Source organism: Pleurodeles waltl, chromosome 11 (assembly GCF_031143425.1).
Source record: "Pleurodeles waltl isolate 20211129_DDA chromosome 11, aPleWal1.hap1.20221129, whole genome shotgun sequence".
Taxonomy (NCBI): Eukaryota; Metazoa; Chordata; class Amphibia; order Caudata; family Salamandridae; genus Pleurodeles; species Pleurodeles waltl.
Window position 1 is genome coordinate 1023414258 of NC_090450.1, and position 22201 is coordinate 1023436458.

Sequence of the window (22201 nt, forward strand, 5' to 3'; positions counted from 1 at the left end):
ATGCAACTGCAAGCCAAAGCCTTCACCACCCTGGTCTGCGCCCCAATGAAAACATGCAAGTGCAAGCCAAAGCCGTCACCACCCTGGTCTACGCCCCAATGAAAACATGCAACTGCAAGCCAAAGCCTTCACCACCCTGGTCTGCGCCCCAATGAAAACATGCAAGTGCAAGCCAGAGCCTTCACCACCCTGGTCTACGCCCCAATGAAAACATGCAAGTGCATGCCAAAGCCTTCACCAGCCTGGTCTGTGCCCCAATGAAAACATACAAGTGCAAGCCAAAGTCGTCACCACCCTGGTCTGTGCCCCAATGAAAACATGCAAGTGCAAGCCAAAGACTTCACCACCCTGGTCTACGCCCCAATGAAAACATGCAAGTGCAAGCCAAAGCCGTCACCACCCTGGTCTATGCCCCAATGAAAACATGCAACTGCAAGCCAAAGCCTTCACCACCCTGGTCTACGCCCCAATGAAAACATGCAAGTGCAAGCCAAAGCCTTCACCACCCTGGTCTGCGCCCCAAAGAAAACATGCAAGTGCAAGACAAAGACTTCACCACCCTGGTCTGCGCCCCAATGAAAACATGCAAGTGCAAGACAAAGCCTTCACCACTCTGGTCTGCGCCCCAAAGAAAACATGCAAGTGCAAGCCAGAGCCTTCACCACCCTGGTCTGTGCCCCAAAGAAAACATGCAAGTGCAAGCCAAAGCCTTCACCACCCTGGTCTGCGCCACAATGAAAACATGCAAGTGCAAGCCAAAGCCTTCACCACTCTGCTCTGCACCCCAAAGAAAACATGCAAGTGCAAGCCAAAGCCAAAGCCTTCACCACCCTGGTCTGTGCCCCAAAGAAAACAAGCAAGTGCAAGCCAAAGGCAAAGCCTTCACCACCCTGGTCTGCGCCCCAAAGAAAACATGCAAGTGCAAGCCAAAGCCTTCACCACCCTGGTCTACGCCCCAATGAAAACATGCAAGTGCAAGCCAAAGCCTTCACCACCCTGGTCTGCGCCCCAATGAAAACATGCAAGTGCAAGCCAAAGCCTTCACCACCTTGTTCTGCGCCCCAATGAAAACATGCAACTGCAAGCCAAAGCCTTCACCACCCTGGTCTACGCCCCAATGAAAACATGCAAGTGCAAGCCAAAGCCTTCACCACCCTGGTCTGCGCCCCAATGAAAACATGCAAGTGCAAGCCAAAGCCTTCACCACCCTGGTCTGCGCCCCAATGAAAACATGCAAGTGCAAGCCAAAGCCTTCACCACCCTGGTCTGCGCCCCAATGAAAACATGCAAGTGCAAGCCAAAGCCTTCACCACCTTGTTCTGCGCCCCAATGAAAACATGCAACTGCAAGCCAAAGCCTTCACCACCCTGGTCTACGCCCCAATGAAAACATGCAAGTGCAAGCCAAAGCTGTCACCACCCTGGTCTGCGCCCCAATTAAAACATGCAAGTGCAAGCCAAAGCCTTCACCACCCTGGTCTGCGCCCCAAAGAAAACATGCAAGTGCAAGCCAAAGCCTTCACCAGCCTGGTCTGTGCCCCAATGAAAACATGCAAGTGCAAGCCAAAGACTTCACCACCCTGGTCTACGCCCCAATGAAAACATGGAAGTGCAAGCCAGAGCCGTCACCACCCTGGTCTATGCCCCAATGAAAACATGCAACTGCAAGCCAAAGCCTTCACCACCCTGGTCTGCGCCCCAAAGAAAACATGTAAGTGCAAGCCAAAGCCTTCACCACCCTGGTCTGCGCCCCAATGAGCCTTCACCACCCTGGTCTATGCCCCAAAGAAAACATGCAAGTGCATGCCAAAGCCTTCACCACCCTGGTCTGCGCCCCAAAGAAAACATGCAAGTGCATGCCAAAGCCTTCACCACCCTGGTCTGCGCCCCAAAGAAAACATGCAAGTGCAAGACAAAGACTTCACCACCCTGGTCTGCGCCCCAATGAAAACATGCAAGTGCAAGACAAAGCCTTCACCACTCTGGTCTGCGCCCCAAAGAAAACATGCAAGTGCAAGCCAGAGCCTTCACCACCCTGGTCTGTGCCCCAAAGAAAACATGCAAGTGCAAGCCAAAGCCTTCACCACCCTGGTCTGCGCCACAATGAAAACATGCAAGTGCAAGCCAAAGCCTTCACCACTCTGCTCTGCACCCCAAAGAAAACATGCAAGTGCAAGCCAAAGCCAAAGCCTTCACCACCCTGGTCTGTGCCCCAAAGAAAACAAGCAAGTGCAAGCCAAAGCCAAAGCCTTCACCACCCTGGTCTGCGCCCCAAAGAAAACATGCAAGTGCAAGCCAAAGCCTTCACCACCCTGGTATTCTAAAGAATTTGCTGACAATAAACAATCCATCAAGACAGGGAGGAAAACTGAACAAAAACAGAACTGTTTCATAATACAATACTAGATAGGCGTGTGCCAAATTCTTGTAATTTGCTTTTGAAAAATTACACAAAACTTCAGCAAAACTATGCACAAATCTGCATAATTATGCAAAATGCAAATCTGTCAGTTCACACTAAGGCTAAAGTGTGAAATGCGTGTTCATGTCATTATTTGACTGTAGGACGCTTTTAGACAAAGCAACGTGTGCCACTGCCGCTTGGGTTCTGTTGCTCCCATATGTTGGTGGTAAATTTTTACAGCGAAAGCCACGTAAGTTAAGGCAAAATGGCATAACGGTGTCATTTTTTTAAATTTTGACTAGCAAGCATAGTGCGACATTCCAAAAATTACACAAATGACATTAATTAAAACTGCGTCCTGCCTAATACTGAACTCACTTTGCACACCAGAAAGACAGCTCATTACATCAGCCAAAGCAAAGCACTACACCAACACCATGAATGAAGCCACCAGCAGAAGCAGAACACTTTTAAAAATAATAAAGCGCTTTACGGGCTCACCTATCGCTCACCCGACAGAAAACTGTGATGTCACCAACCTCTTCTTCAGTGAAAAACACAAAGGATCCAACATTAAAGCCCACTTCATCACTTCTTCCCGTAGAACTCCGCAATGATCACCCTGCAGCACCTCCAGGTTGCAGAAGATCCCCAAAACCTGCAGTGTCCCCCAGAGGTGCAGAGTGTCCCCGTCACCTCCAACCTCTACATGGAGCTGCTTGGTGCTTCCAGATAACAGCACCGAGAATTATTTGGATTGAGCTTCAACCACAGTTTGAAGAGTGTTCATGAGAACCCGCTGTCCTCAGACACACCTAATTCCCTTTAGTTGTCTTGTGGGCGTGGCTTCTTTGTGTAAGCTGCAGCATTCGCTTCTTTGTATTTATTATAGAGTAGATGCTGTTCTGAAAGTAGGTGACAGGTTTGTGAGGGCTGGTGTAGGCTCTGCCTCCCATGTCTGCAATAATTACAGTGCCCAAATAAGTGCTCTTGGCCTTGAAGAAACTGCCACCAGGTTTTATTGAAAGGATTTTGATGGACGCAAACCAGGACTACAACACCCAGAATGCACTGAGCTGTCACATGAACACTCAGGTCTGGAAATAGTCTCACGATGACTTGGAATGAGGTGGCCTCCTTAAGCACCTCCTCTCCCATACCAAATTGCGGAAAGACTTCTCATGGCTATGGTCCAGTGCAGACGCGGCCTGGTGGCCGCTTCCCTGCTGTGTTTGTAGCCCCAGTTGGAGGGTCTCCATGATGCTGCAACCATATGTAGCAGATGATGGTAGATAAAGTGACTTCAGGTAAGGGGCTGTGTTTCATATCATCAGGCTACCTGTTGCTTCTATCATAAGACTGGAGAGGTCGAGGGCTACTCTGTGTACTAACACAGGCAGTGCTCAAGAAAACACATTTACTGCTACATAAGTGCACAGCAGATGTGTGTAGAGGCAAGTGACAGCTCACAGGTGGGAGGGCAGTGCCCTGCCCACCGCTGATGAGCCGCCACATAACAAGCTCAAAAATCATTCATATGCACTAGTCACTTCACCAGGACCAATGAACGATGCACACAGACACACATGCAAAGTTAAAAAGGAAAAGACAAAATAATGGTAAAAGGGGGAAAGAGAAAGAGCAAGATAGAGGAGAGAAAGAAAAATGCAAGTGAAGGTGAAAAAATAGAAAAAGGTACTAAATAATTGGTGATCACCAGTACTTCATCACCCACAACATCCAAGCACCTGTTTACTTCCTTTTACAGCACTAGTGATCACCAGTACTGGACTACCTACCACATCTCTGCTGTTGTTTACTTCTGTTTTATCAGGAGTTTCTTTTAGAGTGCACGGTTTTCACCCTGGCTGGGCCTCAAGGCGCTGAAGTCGTGTAGGGTTCTTGCCCAGTTGTTGGTGGTAGTCGAAGATCCAGGTCTTGAGCTGCTTTCTCAAGTCCTTCAGGGAAGGGGAGGTGCACAGGTGGAGGGGAAGGTCGTTCCAGGCTTTGGTGTTGCGGTGGGAGAAGGAGCACTCACTGAGGCGCTCACGGTGGATACGGAGGTCGTGGGCTTGGGCGAGGGTAGCTGAGCGTAGTTTTCTGGTCGGTCGGTGGAATGTGAGGAGGTTGCTGATATAAGTAGGTCAAGCGTTGTGGAGGGCCTTGGAGGCATGCGTGAGGAGTTTGAAGAGACATTGGTTGCAGACAGGGAGCCAGTGAAGGGCCCTGAGGTGGGGAGTCAAGCTGGTTCTTCTGGGGAGGTTGAGGATGAGCCTTGCTGTGGCATTCTGGATGGGTTGAAGGCGGTTCAGGAGCTGCTTTGCGTAGAGTGTGTTGCTGTAGTCGAGAAGGCTGGAGATGAGGGTCTGTGTGACTTTTCCCGGTAGAGATGGGTATCCATCGGAAGATATTGCAGAGCATGAGGAGGATGTGGAAGCAGGGGGAGGAGATGGCGTTGATTTGTTGCTTCATGGTAAGTTTGGTGTCCAGGATGATCCCTAGATTGCATGCCGGTTGAAGGACCCAGGTGGGAGCTAGGGCGGTGGGCTATCACGAATTGTCCCAGGGGGATGGCTTGTTATCAAAAATGAGGATCTCCGTCTTGTCAGAGTTCAGCTTGAGACAGTTGGTCCTCATCGATGTGGCGATGTCAGCCATGGTGTTTTGGAAGTTGGTCTGTGTGGTGGTGGCATCATCTGTGAGAGAGAGGACGAACTGGGTGCCGTCGACATAGGAAATGATGTTGAGTCTGTGGGTGTGTGCGATGTTTGCTAGAGGAGTCATGTAGGTTGTGAAGTGGTTGGGGCTGAAGGAGGAGCCCTGAGGAACACCACAGATGATGTATTTGCGGAGGAGACATAGGGTGGGAGGCGGATCCTTTGTGTATGGCCTGAATGGAAGGAGGTGTGGTTAGGTTGAAGCCAGATTGGGATGGTACGAGCAGGTTGTTGTGTTCGAGGTAGTCCTTGAGCTGGTGGTTGATGGCGTTTTCCAGGACTTTGGAGAGGAATGGAAAGGGAGAAATGGGGTGGTAGTTTTTTAGCTTACTGGTTTCTGCTGAGGGTTTCTTCAGAAGAAATTTGATCTTGATGTGTTTCTAGGCGTTAGGGGCGGCGGCTGTGGCTATGGAAGTTTTGAAGATTTCAGTGAGGGGGGCTCGGATTACTTCTTTTCCCAGGTTGTAGAAGTGATGCGGGCTGGGGTCCGCTGGGAATCCAGAGTGGATGGAGGTCATTAAGGTGATGGTGACTTCGGTGGAGAGTTACTTATAGCACTAGTGATCACCAGTACTTAACCACCCATCACATCCAAGCTCATGATTACTTCCGCTTAATAGCACTAGTGATCATCAGTACTTCACTACCTACCACATTCATGTTCTTGTTTACATCCTTTTATAGCACTAGTGGTCACCAGTACTTCACCACCCACCACATCCAAGCTCTTGTTTACTTCTGATTTATAGCATAGTGATCACTAATACTTCACCACCCACCACATCCGGCTCGTGTTTACTTCCTTTTATAGCACTAATGATCACTAGTACTTCACTGCCTACCACATCCAACCTTTTGTTACTTCTGTTTTATTGCACTAGTGATCACCAGTACCTCAACACCCACCACATCTAAGCTCTTGTTTACTTCCTTTTATATCTCTAGTGATCACTAGTATTTTATTTCCTACCACATCCAGGCTCCTGATTAGTGCCTTTATAGCACTAGTGATCACTAGTACTTCCCTACCTACCACATCCAACTCTTATTACTTCTGTTTTATAGCACTAGTGATCACCAGTACTTCGCTACCCACCACATCCAACCTCTTGTTACTTTTGTTTTATAGTACTAGTGATCACTAGTACCTCACTACCCACTACATCTAAGCTCTTGTTTACTTCCTTTTATAGCACTAGTGATGACCAGTACTTCACTACCTACCACATCCAACCTCTTGTTTACTTCTATTTTATAGCACTAGAGAACAGCAGTACTTCACCACCCACCACATCAAGCTCATGATTACTATCGCTTAATAGCACTAGTGATCATCAATACTTCACTACCTACCACATCCAATCACTTATTTACTTCCTTCTGTAGCACTAGTGATCACTAGCACTTCACCACCCACCACATTCAAGCTCTTGTTTACTTCCTATTATAGCACTAGTGGTCACCAGTACTTCACTATCTACTGCATCCAAGCTCTTGTTTACTTCCTTTTATAGCTCTAGCGATCACCAGTACTTCACTATCTACTGCATCCAAGCTCTTGTTTACTTCCTTTTATAGCACTAGTGCTCACGAGTACTTCACTATCTACCACATCCAAACTCATGTTACTTCCTTTTATAGCTTTAGTGTTCATGAGTACTTCACTACCGACTACATCTAAGTTCTTGATTACTTAGGGTTTATAGCACTTGTGATCACTATTACTGCACTACCTACCACATCCAACCTCTTGTTACTTCTTTTTTATAGCACTAGTGATCATCAGTGCCTCACTACCCACTACATCTAAGCTCTTGTTTGCTTCCTTTTATAGCACTAGTGATGACCATTACTTCACTACCTACCACATCCAAGCACTTGTTTACTTCTGGTTTATAGCACTAGTGATCACCAGTACTTCACCACCCACCACATCCAAGCTCATCATTACTATCGCTCAATAGCACTAGTGATCATCAATACTTCACTACCTACCACATCCAATTACTTGTTTACTTCCTTTTGTAGCACTAGTGAACACTAGCACTTCACCACCCACCACATCCAAGCTCTTGTTTGCATCCTTTTATAGCACTAGTGGTCACCAGTACTTCACCACTTACAAGCTCTTGTTTACTTCCTTTTATAGCACTAGTGATGACCAGTACTTCACTATCTACCACATCCAAACTCTTGTTTACTTCCTTTTATAGCTCTAGTGATCACCAGTACTTCATTACCCACAACTTCCAAGTTCTAGTATACTTCCTTTTATAGCACTAGTGTTCCCCAGTACTTCACTATCTGCCACATCCAAACTCATATTACTTCCTTTTATAGCTTTAGTGTTCATGAGTACTTCACTACCGACTGCATCTAAGTTCTTGATTACTTAGGGTTTGTAGCACTTGTGATCACTAGTACTTCACTACCCACCACATCCAAGTTCTTGATTACTTCTTTTTTATAGCACTAGTGATCATCAGTGCCTCACTACCCACTACATCTAAGCTCTTGTTTGCTTCCTTTTATAGCACTAGTGATGACCATTACTTCACTACCTACCACATCCAAGCTCTTGTTTACTTCTGTTTTATAGCACTAGTGATCACCAGTACTTCACCACCCACCACATCCAAGCTCATCATTACTATCGCTCAATAGCACTAGTGATCATCAATACTTCACTACCTACCACATCCAATTACTTGTTTACTTCCTTTTGTAGCACTAGTGATCACTAGCACTTCACCACCCACCACATCCAAGCTCTTGTTTGCATCCTTTTATAGCACTAGTGGTCACCAGTACTTCACCACTTACAAGCTCTTGTTTACTTCCTTTTATAGCACTAGTGATGACCAGTACTTCACTATCTACCACATCCAAACTCTTGTTTACTTCCTTTTATAGCTCTAGTGATCACCAGTACTTCATTACCTACAACTTCCAAGTTCTAGTATACTTCCTTTTATAGCACTAGTGTTCACCAGTACTTCACTATCTGCCACATCCAAACTCATATTACTTCCTTTTATAGCTTTAGTGTTCATGAGTACTTCACTACCGACTGCATCTAAGTTCTTGATTACTTAGGGTTTGTAGCACTTGTGATCACTAGTACTTCACTACCCACCACATCCAAGTTCTTGATTACCTCTGGTTTATAGCACTAGTGATCACCAGTACTTTACTAGTTACCACATCCAGGCTCCTGTTTACTTCCTTTTATAGCACTAGTGATCACCAGTACTTCACCACCCACCACATCCAAGCACTTGTTTACTTCTGGTTTATAGCACTAGTGATCACCAGTACTTCACCACCCACCACATCCAAGCACTTGTTTACTTCTGGTTTATAGCACTAGTGATCACCAGTACTTCACCACCCACCACATCCAAGCTCTTGATTACTTCTGCAACTACAGCACCGAGACCGCCCTCATAGCCGCCACAACGACATCAGGACCATGCTAGATAGAGGCGAAACTGCGGCCCTCATCCTCCAGGACCTCTCGGCTGCCTTCGACACCGTCTGCCACCACACCCTACGCACACACCTCCACGACGCAGGGATCCGCTAAAAAGCCTTGGACTGGATCACATCCTTCCTCACCGGCAGAACCCAGAGAGTCCGCCTCCCTCCCTTCCGATCTGCAGCCACCGAGACCATCTGCGGCATACCCCAAGGATCATCCCTCAGCCCGACCCTGTAGGAGGCTGGACTGGCTTGTAGTGAGTACCAAGGGGTACTTACACCTTGCACCAGGCCCAGGTATCCCTTATTAGTTTATAGGGTGTCTAGCAGCTTAGGCTGATAGATAATGGTAGCTTAGCAGAGCAGCTTAGGCTGAACTAGGAGACGAGTGAAGCTCCTACAGTACCACTAGTGTCATATGCACAATATCATAAGAAAACACAATACACAGATATACTAAAAATAAAGGTACTTTATTTTTATGAGTATATGCCAAAAGTATCTCAGTGAGTACCCTCAGTATGAGGATAGCAAATATACACAAGATATATGTACACAATACCAAAAATATGCAGTATAGTATTAGTATCCAGAGTTGCTGGATTCAAGGGACCTCGCTCGTCGTGCTGAGAGGAGACCCAGGGGACCGGTGATGCAGTTCTTTGGTGCCTGCGGTAGCAGGGGGAAGATTCCGTCGACCCACGGGAGATTTCTTCGGAGCTTCTAGTGCAGAGAGGAGGCAGACTACCCCCACAGCATGCACCACCAGGAAAACAGTCGAGAAGGCAGCAGGATCAGCGTTACAGAGTTGCAGTAGTCGTCTTCGCTACTTTGTTGCAGTTTTGCAGGCTTCCAGCGCGGTCAGCAGTCGATTCCTTGGCCGAAGGTGAAGAGAGAGATGCAGAGGAACTCTGATGAGCTCTTGCATTTGTTATTTAAGGAAATCCCCAAAGCAGAGACCCTAAATAGCCAGAAAAGAGGGTTTGGCTACTTAGGAGTGAAGATAGGCTAGCAACACCTGAAGGAGCCTATCAGAAGGAGTCTCTGACGTCACCTGCTGGCCCTGGCCACTCAGAGCAGTCCAGTGTGCCAGCAGCACCTCTGTTTCCAAGATGGCAGAGGTCTGGAGCACACTGGAGGAGCTCTGGGCACCTCCCAGGGGATGTGCAGGTCAGGGGAGTGGTCACTCCCCTTTCCTTTGTCCAGTTTCGCGCCAGAGCAGGGCTGAGGGGTCCCTGAACCGGTGTAGAGTGGCTTATGCAGAAATGGGCACCATCTGTGCCCATGAAAGCATTTCCAGAGGCTGGGGGAGGCTACTCCTCCCCTGCCTGAACACCTTTTTCCAAAGGGAGAGGGTGTAACACTCTCTCTCTGAGGAAGTCCTTTGTTCTGCCTTCCTGGGCCAAGCCTGGCTGGACCCCAGGAGGGCAGAAACCTGTCTGAGGGGTTGGCAGCAGCAGCAGCTGCAGTGAAACCCCTGAAAAGGCAGTTTGACAGTACCCGGGTCTGTGCTACAGACCCGTGGGATCATGGGATTGTACCAACAATGCCAGGATGGCATAGAGGGGGCAATTCCATGACCTTAGACATGTTACATGGCCATATTCGGAGTTACCATTGTGAAGCTACACATAGGTAGTGACCTATATGTAGTGCACGCATGTAATGGTGTCCCCGCACTCACAAAGTCCGGGGAATTGGCCCTGAACAATGTGGGGACACCTTGGCTAGTGCCAGGGTGCCCACACACTAAGTAACTTAGCACCCAACCTTTACCAGGTAAAGGTTAGACATATAGGTGACTTATAAGTTACTTAAGTGCAGTGTAAAATGGCTGTGAAATAACGTGGACGTTATTTCACTCAGGCTGCAGTGGCAGGCCTGTGTAAGAATTGTCAGAGCTCCCTATGGGTGGCAAAAGAAATGCTGCAGCCCATAGGGATCTCCTGGAACCCCAATACCCTGGGTACCTCATTAACATATACTAGGGAATTATAAGGGTGTTCCAGTATGCCAATGTAAATTGGTAAAATTGGTCACTAGCCTGTTAGTGACAATTTGAAAGAAATGAGAGAGCATAACCACTGAGGTTCTGATTAGCAGAGCCTCATTGAGACAGTTAGTCATAACACATGTAACACATACAGGGCACACTTATGAGCACTGGGGCCCTGGCTGGCAGGGTCCCAGTGACACATACAACTAAAACAACATATATACAGTGAAATATGGGGGTAACATGCCAGGCAAGATGGTACTTTCCTACAGACCCTCTTCAACGTCTACATGGCACTGCTTGCCAACATCATCCGATCACACAACCTCAACATTGTCTCATACGCCGACGACACCCAGCTGATCCGCTCACTCACCAGGGATCCCGCCACCGCCAAAACCAACCTAAACGACGGAATGAAGGCCATCGCCGACTGGATGGAGAGCAGTCACCTGAAACTGAACTCTGACAAGACGGAGATCCTCATCCTCGGCTCCACCCCCTCTACCTGGGACTACTCCTGGTGGCCAGCCACTCTAGGAACCGCACTGACACCCACCGACCACACACGCAACCTGGGATTCATCCTGGGCTCATCGCTCTCCATGACCCATCAAGTCATCGCCGTCTCATCATCCTGCTTCAACACCCTCCGCATGCTCCGCAAGATCTACAGGTGGATCCCCACTGAAACCAGAAGGACGGTCACCCAGGCCCTCGTCAGCAGCAGACTGGACTACGGCAACGCTCTCTATGCGGGAACCACGGGCAAACTCCAGAAAAGACCGCAACATATACAGAACGACTCCGCACGCCTCATCCTCGACATCCCACGCCACAGCCACATCACCGCCCACCTGAGAGACCTGCTTTGGCTCCCCGTCAACAAGAGGATCACCTTCAAGCTCCTCACCTACGCCCACAAAGCACTCCACAACGCCGGACCAGCTTACCTCAACGAACAACTCACCTTCTACACCCCTAACCGAAAGGTCCGCTCCACCAACCTCGCCCTCGCCACCGTTCCTCGCATCCACAGGGCTACAGCCGGCGGCAGATCATTCTCTCACCTCGCCGCCAGGACCTGGAACACCCTCCCCATCCACCTACGCAGACCCAGGACCTGCTGATCTTAAGGAGATGCCTCAAGACCTGGTTGTTCGAGCAGTAGCAACTACCCCCCCCCCCACCCAGCGCCTTGAGACCCTCGCGGGTGAGTAGTACGCTTTACAAATGTCTGATTGATTGATTGATTATGGTTTATAGCACTAGTGATCACCAGTACTTAACTACCTACCACATCCAAGCTCTTTTTTATAGCATAAGAGATTCATAAAACACATGTCAGCACCAATCACATCTCCTGATCCAGGGCAGGGTTGTCCATGGTGGTCGCGTTACTTGAAGTATTAGGGCACGGTCAGTGTCTCACGGTGTTCATCATCCTCACATCACGGCGGTGGTAAAAAACAAACATCCAAAAATCAAAGCATCGGGTTACACCACAGCAGAAAGACTTGCTGCAGGGGCGTTCCCCTGCAGGGGTGTTCCCAGATGCTCAACTGGTAGCTTTTTGATTCATTGCTTAATTTTTAAACCAATAATTGCCAGGTCCCAAAGAGATGCAGAAAATTCATTGAACCTTTACATGGCATCACAATAAGCACCTCAGTGACATTCCTGAAGCTCAAACCTAGAAAGACAGCAGAGAGTAGAAACTACAAACAATATAAACATCTCGGACTCTGGAAACAAGCCCCAAGAAAGTAACTGGATGCAGGGCCTGGTAACCCACATGGACTCCTATCAGAGATGTGTCCCCATTCCCACCCTTCAGGTAGGGATAGACTGACAGGGACATACAGACACGAGCCCACTAGCTTGTTGCAAAGCCTGATGCAGAGTGCTTTGTGTCATTGAACCTTATATATGTAGACCCCCCACACAAATAGCTCATGGTCATTCCGACTGCCCCACTTCAAGCTTCACTCTCTTTGTATTCAGACATTTGGGTGTTGATGAATAATGGTAGAGGTTGCGGGCGTAAGCGAAAATGTACCTCAAAAGGGGTTCCCTGAGGCCCTGATCCAGGTAAGAACGCATGTTCCTCACGAGGACCCCCACACCCTGCTGTCCTGATCCAGGTAAGAACTTATGTTCCTGAAGAGGAGCCTCCCCCGGGGCCCTGATCCAACTAAGAACTTATGTTTGCCGAGAGGACCCCCCCTGATAGCCTGGATCCAGGTAAGAACTTATGTTCCTAGAGAGGATCCCCCTTCTTGAAGACCTGGATCCAGAAGAGCACTTATGTTCCTCAAGAGGACCCCCCCAGAGACCCTGATCCAGGTAAGAAATTATGTTCCCTGAGAGGACCCCCGAGACCCCGATCCAGGTAAGATCTTATTTTCCTTGAAAGGAGCCCCCAATGTTAAGGATCTCGATCCAGGGAGCACCACCCCCTGCTGAAGCCCTGACAAGGGTAGGAACTTATGTTCTGTGAGAGAGGCCCACCTCCGAGGCCCTAATCCAGATAAGAACTTATGTTCCACAGGAGTATGCTCCTGAGGACCTGCTCCAGGTAAGAACTTGCGCTCTGTGAGAGGACCTCCCTGAGGATCTGATCCAGGTAAGAATGCATGTTCCGTAAGAGAACCCCCAGAGGACCTGATCCAGGTAAGAACTTATGTCCTGCAAGAGGAGCCTCCCCGAGGCCCTGGTCCAGGTAAGAATTATGTTCCTCAGGAGGACCCCCCTCTAAGGACATGATCCAGGTAAGGACTTATGTTCTTCAAGAGGACCCCCCTAAGATCCAAATCCATCTAAGAACTTATGTTCTGCAGGAGGACCCCCTTGAGGACCTGATCCAGGCAAGAAGATATGTTCTGCGAAAGGACCCCCCCTGAGGACCTGATCTAGGTATGAACTTATGTTTCTTAAGAGCCCCCCCCGAAGACCTAATCCAAGTAAGAACATATATTCTGTGAGAGGAACCCCTGAAGCCCTGATCCAGGTAAGAACTTATGTTCATCATAAGAAGCCCCCCCAGGACCAGGATCCAGGTAAGATCTTATGTTCCTCATGAAAAACCCTAGGGGGGTTTGATCCAGGGATTTTATGAGTCTTATAGCAATGTTCTCTTATTTACTTTTCATGGCTTAAACACTACCCAAGCAGGCGATGAATGGCTACTCATTATACATGAAAATATACAGTGAGATGAGACATGTGCATATTTATAAGTTACCCAATTTTGTTTGAAGGAGGTTTTTGGCTAAAATACAAAACCTAAAAAGCATAGTATGTACATATGTAAAATAACAGTGGCTTACATCGATCAGCAGTAAGTTGGTACCAACCTTCTTAGTGAGGTAGAATGTGCATCATAGAGAGATGCAATGTGCATCATAGTGAGGTGCAATCTGCATCATAGTGAGGTAGAATGTGCATCATAGAGAGATACAATGTGCATGAAAGTGAGGTGCACTGTGCAACTGTAAAACTCCTCTGTGCCTGTAGCCCTGTGGTGCCCAGGACTTCTGATTCGTGGGGACTGACATCTGACTCATGGACACTGACATCTGACTCTTGAACACTGACATCTGACTCATGGACACTGACATCCAAGTCATGGGCACTGACATCTGACTCTTGAACACTGACATCTGACTCATGGACACTGACATCTGACTCATGGGCACTGACATCCAAGTCATGGGCATTGACATCTAACTCTTGAACACTGACATCTGACTCATGGATACTGACATCTGACTCATGGACACTGACATCCAAGTCATGGACACTGACATCTGACTCTTGAACACTGACATCTGACTCATGGACACTGACATCTGACTCATGGACAGTGACATCCAAGTCATGGACACTGACATCTGACTCTTGAACACTGACATCTGACTCATGGACACTGACATCCAAGTCATGGACACTGACATCTGATTCTTGAACACTGACATCTGACTCATGGACACTGACATCTGACTTATGGACACTGGCGTCCAAGACATAGGCACTGCAGAAACATGGCCCTCTCTGAAGGGTCACTCCGAACATTTTGCCTTCTTCCCCTTTTTCTGACCTTCTTTTTGTTTGCCATATAGGTCACCCCTTAGGTAGTCCCTAAATAGCCCTAAGGGCAGGGTGCTATGTAATTAAAAGGTTAAACATGTTCTTATGTTTTACAAGTCCTGCTATTGACAAACAGACTATTTCATTTTTCACTACTCTGAGGCCAACCCCTCTCAGAGGCCAGCATTGGGATTTCCTTAATACACATTTAAGATGTAATTCCTGATCAGATAGAAATAGCCTTTTCATGTTTGATATGTTTGGGATGATAATAATAAATCCTCCTTACTGGTGTGGTTGGATTTTACATTCCTGTTTTAGAAATGCTACTCTTTGACAGTAGGCATTTCTCTGCCCTTACCTCTCTGTGTCCTTGACAGCCTGTCTCCAATACGTGTCAGGGTTGGACTGGATGACAGCTACATTTGTGCATTTCCTCTGAACAGCCACAACACGGGACACTCAACTGCATCGGCATTCATCTGCAGACTGATGGGCCTTCCTTGGCAGGAAAGATAGGAGGGGCTCAATCTTGGCCTTCAAAGGGTAGTATCCGGTCCCCACCTAAAGGGCTGATTTACCCCCATAGCTAGACTGGCAGACATGACTGGGTTGAAAGGGAGACTTGTGCACTTCAGCGAGTTCCTGTGAAATCATCCCCTATGTCAAAGGCGCTTTTGAGTATAAGTACTGGGTCTTTGACCTCCTGAAATCAGACACTACTGGGACTTGAACTGAACCTCTGCCAGAAGGACTGCTGTGCTGGTTAAAGGACTGAACTAGACTGCTTTTCTGGAAGGATTTTTTTCTGAGTGTTGCTCTGCTGCCTGCTGCTCCCTGACTCTGCTGGAAGGCCTCTGCCTTCCCTCCAAGTGATCTTCAAGGGTTTGCTGGCTTGCCTCTTGTTGTCTGAAGTCTCAGGAACCCAAACGACTTCCAACAATCCTGCTGGTGCACTGGACTCAGCTTTTTGTGAATCTTACCCTTGCCTGAGGTCCCCACACCAGGCTCTGGGGCTCAGAAGTGGGTGCTGCAGCTGATTTCTGCAAACAATGATGCTATGCATCAACCGCAGGAGAAAGTTCGCCGCATTGCCCCTCGTCGCTGATGCAGAGGCTGCTTGATGACAGTGGATTCACAGCCTACCTGGTTCGACGATGATGCATCACATTCACTTCGATGGAGCTCGATGATGACACGGGACTCCCCTTTGCACAGCTCGGCAATGATGCATTGTGTTTTCAATGAAGACACTTTATTTCGTACTTTCTCAGCAAACCCTGCGTGGGTCCTGTAGCCAGTCTGCCCTTCATCGCGGTCGGCCTGAACTTTGGATTTGTACCCGTTCCTCATAGCCTCAAGTAACCTTTTGACCACTAGTGACTTCTAAGCATTATTTTGAGTTTAATCTTTAAAAATGAATATCTCCACTTCCACTGATTGGATTTTTGTTGTTTTGGTCTTATTGTGCTCAGATAAATATGTTCTGTTTTTCTAAACCTATGTGGAGTCTTTGGTGGTGTTTTCATTATTTTACCCTGTGTGTGTTGCACAAATACTTCACACATCACCTCTATAGAAAAATCTGACTGTTCTGTGCCAAGCAACCAGAGGGTGAGCACAGGTTACCTGTTAATGTGGGTCTAGCATTCCCTGTCTAGAGTGGTGGTTCCTGCTTGTACAGGGTGCATCTTGCTGGCAGTCATTTCACTGACCGCCAGCTCCCCTGGGACCATGCTGGCCGCAGAACATTCTACTGGGCCGGTGGGCAGAAACAGTGTTTCTGCCTGCCGGCCCAGCAGAACGCTTGGCCGGGACATTGCCAGCGGCTAATGCCACTGTGCGGCGGGTGCAGCTGCACCCGTCGTGCAGATCACTACCCGTAAATCGGGCCGTAACCTGCGTGATGGGGCACTGTACAGGGGCCCCTGCACTGCCCATGCCAAGTGGGGGAAGCCGCCAGGGAAAGGCTGGTGGCAGTAGGGATCATTATCCGAGGGGCAGCAGCGCTGCCCTGTCGGATAATGATTCCCTCCACCGTCAGGCTGCCTGTTGGAGCAGCCTGGCGGTGGAGGAGGTCCACCTATGGCGGCCCTCCATGTGTTCTTTATATGGTGGTTCAGCCCGCCATGCCGGTGGCGGTCTTTTCACCCGCCACGGCACAGTGGGCTGAACCACTGGGGATTATAATGACCCCCTTAGTCTGGGGTCCATGCTGTTGCCCCATTGAACATTCAGAGATGTGCCAATCACCACCAGATTTAATCCACACAGTGAAATGACTGAAAGAAAATAGAAGCTATCCTCCAAGTGTACATACAAAGGAGAATTCTGTCAATGCACTGAACAAAACAAATGCTTGATCCCTTTTCAGAACTATGCAACTTGGACAATGAACTGACTTCCCCAAAATCAGTGCTTTTAAGAAACTTTACTTAGAGGAGTCTGAAAGGTCAGGGTGAGGTCACTTTACCTTTAATACATCTTCATCAGCTGATCTGCACTGAGTGGAACTGGACACATCAATGACAGAGCCGTCCTCCTGCACCGCCACGACCTTCACAGGAGTGGACACCACTTTGCCCGTCAGGGTCGCCGTGTTCAAGACCTCTGTGTCCTGCACAAAAGAGGAGACGCAGGTAAGAGACCAGGCCAGTGAGTACTGGTGACAAATGAACAATCTGGAGTGAGAGGAGGTCTGCTAGAGACACTATTAAAGCATTCAGGGAGGAAGACCAACAGTGAGAGTAACTGTGAGGGAGAATGGCAGTGTGTGTTGGTGGAAGGGAGAATGGCAGTGAGTGTTAATATGAGGGAGAATGGCAGCGAGTGTTAATGTGAGGGAGAATGTGTGTTAATGTGAGGGAGAATGTGTGTTAATGAGAGGGAGAATGGCAATGAGTGTTAATGTGAGGGAGAATGGCAGTGAGTGTTAATGGAAGGAAGAATGGCAGTCGTGTTAATGTGAGGGAGAATGGCAGTGAGTGTTAATGTGAGGGAGAATGGCAGTGAGTGATAGTGGAAGGGAGAATGGCAGTGAGTGTTAATGTGAGGGAGAATGGCAGCGAGTTTTAATGTGAGGGAGAATGTATGTTAATGTGAGGGAGAATGGCAGTGAGTGTTAATGTGAGGGAGAATGGCAGTGAGTGTTAACGGAAGGGAGAATGGCAGTGATTGTTAATGTGAGGGAGAATGGCAGTGAGTGTTACTGTGAGGGAGAATGAGTGTTAATGTGAGGGAGAATGGAAGTGAGTGTTAGTGGAAGGGAGAATGGGAGTGTTAATGTGAGGGAGAATGGCAGTGAGTGTTAATGTGAGGGAGAATGTGTGTTAATGTGAGGGAGAATGGCAGTGAGTGTTAATGTGAGGGAGAATGTGTGTTAATGTGAGGGAGACTGGCAGTGAGTGTTAATGTGAGGAAGAATGGCAGTGAGTGTTAATGTGAGGGAGAATGGCAGTGGGTGTTATTGAAAGCGAGAATGGCAGCGAGTGTTAATGTGAAGGAGAATGGCAGCGAGTGTTAATGTGAGGGAGAATGGCAGTGAGTGTTAATGTGAGGGAGAATGTGTGTTGATGTGAGGGAGAATGGCAGTGAGTGTTAATGTGAGGCAGAATGGCAGTGAGTGTTAGTGGAAGGGAGAATGGCAGTGAATGTTAATGTGAGGGAGAATGGCAGTGAGTGTTAGTGGAAGGGAGAATGGCAGTGAGTGTTAATGTGAGGGAGAATGGCAGTGAGTGTTAATGGAAGGGAGAATGGCAGTGAGTGTTAATGTGAGGGAGAATTGCAGTGAGTGTTAATGTGAGGGATAATGGCAGTGAGTGTTAATGTGAGGGAGAATGGCAGTGAGTGTTAATGGAAGGGAGAATGGCAGTGAGTGTTAATGTGAGGGAGAATTGCAGTGAGTGTTAATGTGAGGGAGAATGTGTGTTAAAGTGAGGGAGAATGGCAGTGAGTGTTAATGTGAGGGAGATAGGCAGTAAGTGTTAATGTGAGGGAGAATGGCAGTGAGTGTTAGTGGAAGGGAGAATGGCAGTGAGTGTTAATGTGAGGGAGAATGGCAGTGAGTGTTAATGTGAGGGAGAATCTGTGTTAATGTGAGGGAGAATGGCAGTGAGTATTAATGTGAGGGAGAATGGCAGCGAGTGTTAATGTGAGGGAGAATGGCAGTGAGTCTTAATGTGAGGGAGAATGTGTGTTAATGTGAGGGAGAATGACAGTGAGTGTTAATGTGAGGGAGAATGGCAGTGAGTGTTAATGTGAGGGAGAATTTGTGTTAATGTGAGGGAGAATGACAGTGAGTGTTAATGTGAGGGAGAATGGCAGTGAGTGTTAGTGGAAGGGAGAATGACAATGAGTGTTAATGTGAGGGAGAATGGCAGTGAGTGTTAATGTGAGGGAGAATGGCAGTGAGTGTTAATGTGAGGGAGAATCTGTGTTAATGTGAGGGAGAATGGCAGTGAGTATTAATGTGAGGGAGAATGGCAGTGAGTGTTAATGTGAGAAAGAATGGCAGTGAGTGTTAATGGAAGGGAGAATGGCAGTGAGTGTTAATGTGAGGGAGAATGGCAGCGAGTGTTAATGTGAGGGAGAATGGCAGTGAGTGTTAATGTGAGGGAGAATGTGTGTTAATGTGAGGGAGAATGACAGTGAGTGTTAATGTGAGGGAGAATGGCAGTGAGTGTTAGTGGAAGGGAGAATGGCAATGAGTGTTAATGTGAGGGAGAATGGTAGTGAGTGTTAATGTGAGGGAGAATGGCAGTGAGTGTTAATGTGAGGTAGAATGGCAGTGAGTGTTAGTGAAAGGGAGAATGGCTGTGAGTGTTAATGTTAGGGAGAATGGCAGTGAGTGTTAGTGGAAGGGAGAATGGCTGTGAGTGTTAATGTTAGGGAGAATGGCTGTGAGTGTTAATGTGAGGGAGAATGACAGCGAGTGTTAATGTGAGAGAGAATGGCAGTGAGTGTTAGTGGAAGGGAGAATGGCAGTGAGTGTTAATGTAAGGGAGAGTGACAGTGAGTGTTAATGTGAGGGAGAACGGCAGCGAGTGTTAGTGAAAGGGAGAATGGCAGAGAGTGTTAGTGGAAGGGAGAATGGCAGTGAGTGTTAATGTGAGGGAGAATGGCAGTGAGTGTTAATGTGAGGGAGAATGTGTGTTAATGTGAGGGAGAATGGCAGTGAGTGTTAATGTGAGGGAGAATTTGTGTTAATGTGAGGGAGAATGGCAGTGAGTGTTAATGTGAGGGAGAATGGCAGTGAGTGTTAGTGGAATGGAGAATGGCAGTGAGTGTTAATGGAAGGGAGAATGGCAGTGAGTGTTAATGTGAGGGAGAATGGCAGTGAGTGTTAGTGGAAGGGAGAATGGCAATGAGTGTTAATGTGAGAGAGAATGGTAGTGAGTTTTAATGTGAGGGAGAATGGCAGTGAGTGTTAATGTGAGGTAGAATGGCAGTGAGTGTTAGTGGAAGGGAGAATGGCTGTGAGTGTTAATGTTAGGGAGAATGGCTGTGAGTGTTAATGTGAGAGAGAATGACAGCGAGTGTTAATGTGAGAGAGAATGGCAGCGAGTGTTAATGTGAGGGAGAATGGCAGTGAGTGTTAGTGGAAGGGAGAATGGCAGTGAGTGTTAATGTAAGGGAGAGTGACAGTGAGTGTTAATGTGAGAGAGAATGGCAGCGAGTGTTAGTGAAAGGGAGAATGGCAGCGAGTGTTATGTGAGGGAGAATGGCAGCGAGTGTTAGTGGAAGGGAGAATGACAGCGTGTGTTAATGTGAGAGAGAATGGCAGCGAGTGTTAATGTGAGGGAGAATGGCAGTGAGTGTTAATGTGAGGGAGAATGGCAGCGAGTGTTAATGTGAGGGACAATGGCAGCGAGTGTTATTTTGAGGGAGAATGGCAGTGAGAGTTAATGTGAGACAGAATGTCTGTGAGTCTACCTGTGAGGGATAATTACAGTGAGCATTACTGTGAGGGAGAATGACAGTGAGTGTTAATGTGAGACAGAATGTCTGTGAGTCTACCTGTGAGAGATAATTACAGTGAGCATTACTGTGAGGGGAATGGCTCACGATGAATACACAGGGTACTGCTTTGACCACATACTGCTGCGTCATTCTCAGAATGCTTCACAAGATTGTCACACGGCTCCCCAAGCACACATGGTGCACGGTCACCCAGGCCCTTATAACCAGTGCACTCGACTACGACACTGCACTATACGTCGTCATCCTAACCAGCCAAGGCAAAACTCCAGACAACCCAAAACTCAACCGTTAGGGTCCATTGGACGTCCTCAGAAGCGCTCACATCACTCCCTATCTGGATGATCCACACTGGCTACCCATCCAGAAACATGGCTGATTCAAGCTGCTCGTCCATGCCTACAAAGCCCTCCACAACACCAGACCAGCAACATCAATGACCAGCTTCAACTCTGCCATCCATGCAGGCAGCTATGCGCCATCATTCCCACCCTCGCATGAATCCTGCGCATCTCCCACCCTCGCACGAATCCTGCACATCACCCACCCTCGCATGAATCCTGCGCATCTCCCACCATCGTATGAATCCTGCGCATCTCCCACCCTCGCACGAATCCTACACATCACCCACCCTTGCACGAATCCTTCACATCTCCCACCCTCGCACGAATCCTAGGCATCTCCCACCCTTGCACAAATCCTGTGCATCTCCCACCCTCGCATGAATCCTGCACATCTCCCACCCTCGCACGAATCCTGCACATCTCCCACCCTCGCACGAATCTTGCACATCTCCCACCCTCACATGAATCCTGTGCATCTCCCACCCTTGCACGAATCCTGTGCATCTCCCACCCTCACACGAATCTTGCACATCTCCCACCCTCACATGAATCCTGCGCATCTCCCACCCTTGCACGAATCCTGCGCACCTCCCACCCTCACATGAATCCTGCACATTTCCCACCCTTGCACAAATACTGCGCATCTCCCACCCTCGCACGAATCCTGCACATCAGCAGAAGCAAGTCAAGAGGGCGTGCCTTCTCCTTCACCACCCCCAAGAAGTGGAATGAACTTCCCCAAACACATCAGGACAGCTCCTTCGCTACCCAACTTCCATAAGAAATAGAAGACCTGGCTGTTCAACTAGGAGCGCTACCCGGCCTGCGTTCCTGCCCCAGCACCTGGATACCCTCACTGGTGATACGTTGGGCGTTACACATTGACATAACATACCATGGCAGTGAGTTTTACTGTGTGTAAGGCTGAGTGAGACACAGTCTGAGTGAGAAAGAGTGAGAATCAGAGACACTAAGTTTGCCAGAGTCTGAATGAGTGGGACCGAGTGGGAATGAGTGGGAATGATTGAGACTAGGTGTGTCTGTGAAAGTGAATGAATCAGAGTAGGACTGACTGAGAATGAGTGAAAATGAGTGTGACTAAGTGAGACTGGCTAGAATGACTGATACTGAGTTAGTGAGTGAGTCTGAGTCTAAGTGAGTCACAGTCTGAGTGAGTCAGAAAATAGGTGACACTG

The 22201-nt window shown here is 48.2% G+C and overlaps 1 protein-coding gene across 1 annotated transcript in view; it reads right to left on the minus strand.

Moving 5' to 3' along the window:
- The window catches only part of TMEM132B (transmembrane protein 132B), an 816836-nt gene that overhangs the window by 75819 nt on the left and 718816 nt on the right, over window positions 1-22201 (minus strand). Inside the window, exon 6 of the mRNA XM_069215373.1 lies at window positions 17159-17302. Coding sequence (XP_069071474.1) covers window positions 17159-17302 — 144 coding nt within the window. The remainder of the gene's footprint in view (window positions 1-17158; window positions 17303-22201) is intronic.